Source organism: Cucumis sativus, chromosome 5, assembly GCF_000004075.3.
Source record: "Cucumis sativus cultivar 9930 chromosome 5, Cucumber_9930_V3, whole genome shotgun sequence".
In the NCBI taxonomy this organism is placed as follows: Eukaryota; Viridiplantae; Streptophyta; class Magnoliopsida; order Cucurbitales; family Cucurbitaceae; genus Cucumis; species Cucumis sativus.
In genome coordinates, this window is record NC_026659.2 from 26604979 (window position 1) to 26612324 (window position 7346).

Consider the following 7346-nt stretch of genomic DNA (forward strand, 5'->3'; position numbering starts at 1 on the left):
AAATCAAAAGAAAAAGGTTTAAAACTCCCAATCTCGAGCAAAGTTCCTTTGAGATCGAGGCAACTTTGTCCAAGGTTCTAAACCTTTCGCTTCTCTTTTTGGGTCATTTCATTTTTATGTTACTTTTCTCAACCAACAAGAATGTGAACAAGTTTTCAATTGCAATCTTGTGATCAACCCAAGTAAATTAGTTATAAAAATTTAATTGAATCAAACTATTTAAAAGTATAAAAGAATAATTAAATTAAAGGAAAAGGTAAAAAGAAAGGAGAGTAACCTAAGTTGGGAGGAGGTGGTTGCGAGTGGGCGAAAGGACAAGTTGGGTCAACCGACCCTTATATGCAAATTTGGGACCCACGCTCAATAATTTTTTTTTCTTTAATTTTCTAACCCTAACACAAAATTTAATCCAATTAAACTCTTAGGTGGATAATTACAATGGATTGATTATTGTTTTTTTACCACCCCTGATTTAAAAGACTATAAATATATACTTTAAAGAGTAGAAAAAGCACACCTTATCTTAACAAATGCTCGAGATTTTAAGTGTCACCTTTAGTAATATTTGGTGAAAGAAACACCGAGGACGAGTAGTTAAAAGGAAGCAGTCTCGTAAATTTTACTGCTTCAACTTTGTCACTGGCTTGATACTGGGCCTTCACACAGGCATCATTGCAGAGTGAATAGTTCTGAAATTTAAATTAGCATAAACATTTAATTTGAGTTTTATCTTCTCAACCTATTCTGATAAGACCTAAATAATAATAATATGTAAAAAGAAACTTGTAGCAAATATAACTTCGTTCATAAGTATTACTTTCGTCCGTGGATCCGTGGCGCAATGGTAGCGCGTCTGACTCCAGATCAGAAGGTTGCGTGTTCGATTCACGTCGGGTTCAATTTTTTCATTTTTGTCTTTTTCTATTTCGTTCATAAAGAATCTGCCAAATTTTGATTCTTTTTTATGGGCTTGGGCTTGGGCTTGTATTTACTGGCCGCACAGTCCACAACTGGAATGCAATCAGTCACAACATTAATCACACACTCGCACCTTTGAAGGATGGTGAGAACAATCATCTCATCAGTAGAAAATTCAAATGCTATTTCACTTCTCAAATCTAATCTATCTATATTTAAATTTTGGGTAAGAGTCATCTTTATTAACATATCTTATTCTAATCAATCAGACAGAGAGAAACGAGAATGCATGACTTGTTAGTTAGCACTAGCAGCTTACCCGATTGAAACGAAATAGCTATAGTCCGAAGAACAATAAATATACTACAACAAGAACAAACAAATAAAAGATTTTACCAATGAACTACTACGTTTTGATGTGATCAAAAGTGAGACAATGAAGCAAGATTTAAGAACCTTTTCCATCTGCAACTAATGAATCGAAAATGAGACCTGCAGAGCCAGATTCTTCTCCATCATCTTTCAAGTTTGTATTCGCGATTTCTCCAACCTCCTCACTGCCTTGATATTCAGCCTTCACCCTTCGCACCGGCACCGTTACAGAATAAATTGTTCTGAGATCTAAATCAGTAGAGACGTTAAATTGAACTTTATCTTCCGAATCTATTTCTACAAAATCTGAAAGAGTACTCAAGATGTTGTCCACAATTTTTTGTTTAGCTTCATCATTCACTGCACATCGATCTGACAAGAGAATCATCTTCAACCGCTGCTTAGCAATTGTGGCATTAGATTCCATTTTAGGTGCTGATGATGGAAAAATTATCCTCCAAGCCAATGTTAATCGTTCCAAAAAGTTCATGTTCATGGAACTGAGGATGAAGCTTTCTTCGCTTAAGGATTTTGATGATCGTTCATAATTTTCTGAGCTCTCAACATTTTCCAGGGAGATACTATGTAGGCTATCATTTTCGTGGGACATGGTGTGCCATTTTGGCCTTGTTCCTTTATTTCCATATCTTCTATGAACAAAACTAGAGAGGTCCGCCTGCAGTTCAATACAAGAATCTCTTCTTAAAGTTTTCGAGAATGTTACTCCTTCGTTCTAAATTTTCTCCATACCAATGATACAGAAGATTCAGTAAAATTTGAGCAAAATGAAATAACTCAAAATTCAAAAATTCTTCATAGATAGCGCCTAAGAACATCTATGGACAACGCATAAGAAGCATCACACCAACGACGTAACTTAAGGAAACCAAACCAGTATCGGTATAGATCTTGCAACTATCAAGAAACAGAGTCTAAGGCACCTCAACAAATGAAATTCAAACCTATTAAAACCGAGAAGCCCGGAGCCATGTTCAAGCGTCATCAAGATTGTTGAATTTAAAATCACATTCAAAACAACAAATAAAACTTATAAAGATCTAGAGAAGCAGCTAAACAGCTAGTATTTGAACACTGCCGTCAGAAATGAAGAAAGAAGCCACAAACTGCAATCACGAGAAGATATAGCCGAAAGGTACCGATCCAAAAACAGAAATGGATGAAAGGCAAACAACAAAATCAAATTCCAGAGAGTAATAACTAGCAAACATACATGTTCGATATCAATTAAAAGGCCAATTGCAAAGCTAACGAAAGACCTAGTTCCTTCTTCCGCAAATCTATGTCTATTCCATGCATTTGAGAAATACCAACAAAATCAGATGACAATGAAGATAAAGGAAGTCGAGTATTAATTTTCAGACCTTACGAGGATGAAGGAACGCCGGAGAACGCCGTGGATAACAAGAACTTAGTGTTGCAAAAGCCCTTGGATCTGCAGGAATCGCCATTTTGAAGTTTGGTTTTCTTTTACCTCGATTCGCTCTCCCGCCCTTTTGGTCTCTTTATCTTCCCCGAGTGAACTGTGGACCATTTTATCGAGCTCTGGCGCCGAGCAACGGTCGTACATTTACCTGAAACGACGACGTTATATGTCCGTAGCTCGGTACCAATATCGACTTAAACGACGGCGTTTACTCAATGACGTGTAAATGGGTAACTATATTTTCTTTAAGAAAAATATAAATTATGTCAATTTATTTCTTTTGAAGATGTATATAAACTGACGATTTTTTTTTAAAAAAAATATGGATGAAAATTTAATTGTTTAATTTAATATAATTATAATTTTTCAAAAGAAATTCTAATATAAAAATGTAGATATTTAATTGACAAAATTATAAGTCTTATTTAATGTTTATCCACGTAGAACGTAATCGAGGATACCAAAGTATTCAAATTGATGTTTTCTTTTTTCTTTTTCTTTTAAGAAAATGGATCGCATAATATTTGATTCTTGTATATTTATATTTTGTGTCTAGTCTTTAGCCAAAAGGAGTTTAGCGGGAAGATTATATCTTTCATAAAGAAATGTTTATCTTAATTAATTGTTAATTTTATGACATTAAATGTACCATTTTTCAATAAACATCCAATTAAACAAAGCTGTGATATTTAAATGTGAAAATATCATGATCAGACACATGGACAGATTCAAATTACCTTTTGATCAACCAAATGTATCTTTTTTCGTACAACAATTTTGAGTTATGTTAGATGAATTATGTTTACATATGCATAACTAGTAGCTGACTTGCCAAAAAAAATTAAATTGAAAAAATGAGGATGATATACCGTGGTTGTGAAAAATTTATGCAGTATTGACAGTTAGTTTTAAAATGAAACCGTAAGTTTATCCAATACCTAATCAAAACTCATGAAGCTTAAAAAAAAAAAAAGAAGGATGAAACCATGTGTATCTAGTAGATAGCAAAAATATCAAAAGTAAACATAAAGCGAAATGCAACGTTATATCGTTGTCCACTTTGTTGAACCGAAGTAAAAAGATAATGTTAAATAATGTATCGTCTTTTCTACTCTTTTGTGGGGAAAATGTAATATTAAACTGAAATTTTCTGTTTAAAAACGTTCGTTTATGAACTTTCACAAATAAAAATTTTCAAAAGATTAAAGAATCTTTTTTTTATATAAAAAAAGGCATACTTCCCAAAGCTTCCAAGACTTTATGCAAAACATAAAGATAAGAATTTTTGGTTTATTCTCACCAATTTTTACCAAACATATCATTTAACTTTTACAAGAAATAGAAGGAACCCAAAAAAAACCACAAATCCTACCCCCCAACTAGTTTTTTCATAATCTATCAGTTCTGTTGTTTCATTTTTCCTCAATTCCAGAAAGTTCAGCTCAGCTAAAAAAGTTGGGAAGTATGAAATTTTATAGTTCATCTGGTTCTGTCACAACTCCATGAGAGAACTTAACATTGGACTAGAAAAAGAAAACAGAGAATCTACAAAACTCATCCAAACAATATATATAATGGGGATAACACATTCAGATTTCTATATTTGGACAATGCAGATGGAAGAATGCAGCTTATGTAAACACAGGATTCATTTACCTGCCTCCTTAATGACATCTAACAATGTGCCATAGTTTGAATATTAGAATTCGCCTACCCTAATGGCGTCATGGGGCTTTTCATATGCATCTTTTGATCTTGATTTCTTTACTCCTGCTGTGAACCAGACCTTATCAGATTTGTAGCCCTCGACTGACACGCTTGTCACTTTCACCCACACTAGGACCTTCGTCTTCATTCCTTCGATGTTTGTAAGCTTTCCTCTCTGAAGAGTTCCTTTTACCCGTGTTGCATATCTGACGACAGAGGAATCCTTGAAACTAATCTCACAAGCGGATGGTAAGTATACAATCAGCTTGGACTTTGATTCATCAAATTCGTAGCAGGTCATGTTCTGAGGAAAGAGGCCGGGCGGTAAGTTGTACTCGCGAAGTAAATCCGGCAAGCTCTTCAATGGCTTTCCTGTAGGAGGAAAAAGATATGTTGAATACTCTGGGTTATGATTTTCTTCAATAATATGCTTACGAAAATCTCTAACAACTTAATACAAAAAATGAGAGACAATCATAAGGTGTTCTCATCGATTGACCTAAAGTTTAAGCTAGTGGGTGAAGATAAATTTAATGTAATATCATCCAACATTTTACACTTTCCTCATCACTTGTGGACTTGAAATATGTAGAAGACTCAACGAGTAGAAATCAGAAATATCATTGCACATATTTGAATACAAAACCTCCTACTTTGATACCATGTTAAATCACTAATGGACTCTAAAGCATGAGTTAATAGGTGAAGTAAAAGTCTGCACTTCCCACAGAATGCAACAGGACATTACAGCAACGTTGTCCATCAACCCAGTATTGAATATGTAGTTAGTCTAATATATATAAGGAGAGAATGTGCAAAGAGATCACCTTTTAGCTTGTTGAAAATCCACTTTGCCTTCTCTTCAACAGTATTTGAGAAAGTCTGCCACAAACAATATCATATATGAGATTCAAACCAAGGTGTAAGTTTAATATTTGCCTATACATAAATGGAAAGGAGCTCAAAGTTTTAACTAATGCCAATCCACTTGAGTAAGTTATGAGCATCCAGATATAATCTGATTTTCCAGTGTAAACATCAAGGACGCTATTTGATATTAGACAGTCAACATCTCCTTGACAGGAACATTGCAAAAATAGAATTCCTCGCTTTTAACAGACAGATTCCCTGTTAACATCTCCTGAATAGATCATGAAGTTATATCCAAATAGATTTTGTTCAATCAACACAATTCTCATCCTCCAGTATCCCCCCACCCCCAGGTCATTCTACAGTATATGAACTTTTAAAACAATTTCTCCCAATATTTATTTATTTTTTCAATCAAACTGATACAATGACTCCTTCAGTCCATTTCCACTCCCATTGTAACCCTATCAGTGAAATCCTCTAATTAATGGAAAAAAACCAACGGATCTAGCCTTAATCTTATCAGTAAGCGACAAACAAAGAAACATGAGCACAAAATCCACTACTAATAACAACCAAGTGAAACTGCATTACTCAAATCTCAAAAAAAAAAAAAAACCCAAAACCAGAATCAAAGGAATACAAAACAGAAACAAACCCAACAAAACTCACATTGAGATCATCAGTGATGTTAGCGAGTTCCTCCTTGGCTTTCTTTGAAATCCACAAGCTCCCAACCTTTAAGCTGCCCACCTTAGTCAAAGCCTTCTCCATATTTGAAGCTGGGACCGGCGTTAAACTTCGTCTAGAGGTCGGCGGCAAGAGAAGAAAATGGGGAAATGGGAGTAACGGAGAAAATGAGAGCCACACCCATATAAATCTGAAGCAGCTTGGAGAAGACAAAGACGCTACTGTCAAATGTGAATTGTGGCGCTTCAATGTTCTGCGCTGTTGTTTGCGTTGAGGAGTGTGAAATGGAATCGGAAAGGGTAATTTGGTAAATTTCTAAAAAAGCGAAGAGCTAATCTTTTGGGTTTTTCACTTTTTAGCGGTTTTGGTGTTATTTGTCATTTGATATTCTAAAGTTTAGGTTTTGTTTAAAAAGGGGTATAGGGTTTCTTCATGTTAATCATTTTCAATTGAAGACCAAATATTAGTTTAACTAGTTTAGGTTTATACATGAACTTAATATAAAAAATACTTGTTATTTACCTAACACTTAGTTTCAGAATAATTAAGTATATATAAATAACAGTTTAAAAAATTTATAAATATAATAAAATTTGTCAAAGTTTATCATTGATAGACTATGTTACAGATATTGATCTATCATCAATAGATTTTGTTATATTTACAACCAAAAAAAATGTTGTTATGTAATATTATATTAATAAAATTGTCAGTAATTATAATTACCTTAATAAATAATTGTTAAAACGGACATAATTCAACTAACGTGGATGAATCTCGTATTCTATTATACTAAAAAAAAACTTGTAATTTAATAAAAGATCAATTATTAAAAAATATATGTACTCTAAGATATTTACAAGGTTTTCTAGTAAAGTTGAATTTTCAAAAATAGCAAAATATTTATAATTTGTAGCAAGTTTTATTACGGATAGTCATTGATATGTTATAATGATAAAATACTATTTGATAGAATCTAAAATTTTATTATTACTTGTAAATATTTTAATTTATTTTATTATTTTTAAAAATCAATTTAAGACTTGATATTTATCTATATCAACTATGTTCCAAATATTAAAACAAATCAAAATCCTCGTTTTTTTTATATGAAAAACAAATAATTTTGAGTTAACATTATTTATAAATAGAGTAAAATTTTGAATATTTGAAATAATTTGAGTATTGAAAAAGTATTCCTTCTATTTTTACCATAAAAGTTAAAATATAGAGTGAAGAATATATATGGAGGGTAAAATTGAAGGGAACTTTTGATCAAAAAGAGAGTAGAGAAAGACAGAAAAACAGAAAGGGAATGAAAAAGGAGAGAGAGTGGTTTGGGAAA

The 7346-nt window shown here is 32.8% G+C and overlaps 2 protein-coding genes and 1 non-coding gene across 3 annotated transcripts; 1 reads left to right on the forward strand and 2 right to left on the reverse strand.

The window, feature by feature from the left end:
* Positions 1-594: 594 nt before the first annotated feature.
* LOC101222451 (cell division topological specificity factor homolog, chloroplastic) lies at positions 595-2836 on the reverse strand. Its single transcript, XM_004135395.3, has 4 exons — positions 2673-2836; positions 1375-1966; positions 818-1010; positions 595-689 (listed from the first exon to the last, which is right to left on the reverse strand). The coding sequence occupies exons 1-3, from the start codon at positions 2757-2759 to the stop codon at positions 931-933; spliced, it is 759 nt and encodes a 252-aa protein (XP_004135443.3). The 5' UTR covers positions 2760-2836; the 3' UTR covers positions 595-689; positions 818-930.
* On the forward strand, positions 828-899 carry TRNAW-CCA. The gene has a single exon. It is a non-coding gene; the product is annotated as a tRNA-Trp (tRNA).
* Positions 2837-4181: 1345 nt separating the features above from the next.
* Positions 4182-6276, reverse strand: LOC101214933 (uncharacterized protein At5g01610). The gene is made up of 3 exons (XM_004135110.3): positions 5984-6276; positions 5269-5323; positions 4182-4813 (listed from the first exon to the last, which is right to left on the reverse strand). The coding sequence occupies exons 1-3, from the start codon at positions 6083-6085 to the stop codon at positions 4434-4436; spliced, it is 537 nt and encodes a 178-aa protein (XP_004135158.1). The 5' UTR covers positions 6086-6276; the 3' UTR covers positions 4182-4433.
* Positions 6277-7346: the final 1070 nt, after the last annotated feature.

What these genes read in the sequence shown, in the direction of transcription:
- LOC101222451 (XM_004135395.3), bottom strand. Translation starts at nt 2,759, where the DNA reads ATGGCGATTCCTGCAGATCCAAGGGCTTTTGCAACACTAAGTTCTTGT. An exon ending in CGTTCCTTCATCCTCGTAAG is followed by an intron (nt 1,967 to 2,672) that starts GTCTGAAAATTA and finishes ATTGAACTGCAG; the next exon opens with GCGGACCTCTCTAGTTTTGT. An exon ending in ATTAGTTGCAGATGGAAAAG is followed by an intron (nt 1,011 to 1,374) that starts GTTCTTAAATCT and finishes ATTGCATTCCAG; the next exon opens with TTGTGGACTGTGCGGCCAGT.
- LOC101214933 (XM_004135110.3), bottom strand. Translation starts at nt 6,085, where the DNA reads ATGGAGAAGGCTTTGACTAAGGTGGGCAGCTTAAAGGTTGGGAGCTTG. An exon ending in ACATCACTGATGATCTCAAT is followed by an intron (nt 5,324 to 5,983) that starts GTGAGTTTTGTT and finishes TGTTTGTGGCAG; the next exon opens with ACTTTCTCAAATACTGTTGA. An exon ending in GATTTTCAACAAGCTAAAAG is followed by an intron (nt 4,814 to 5,268) that starts GTGATCTCTTTG and finishes TTCCTCCTACAG; the next exon opens with GAAAGCCATTGAAGAGCTTG.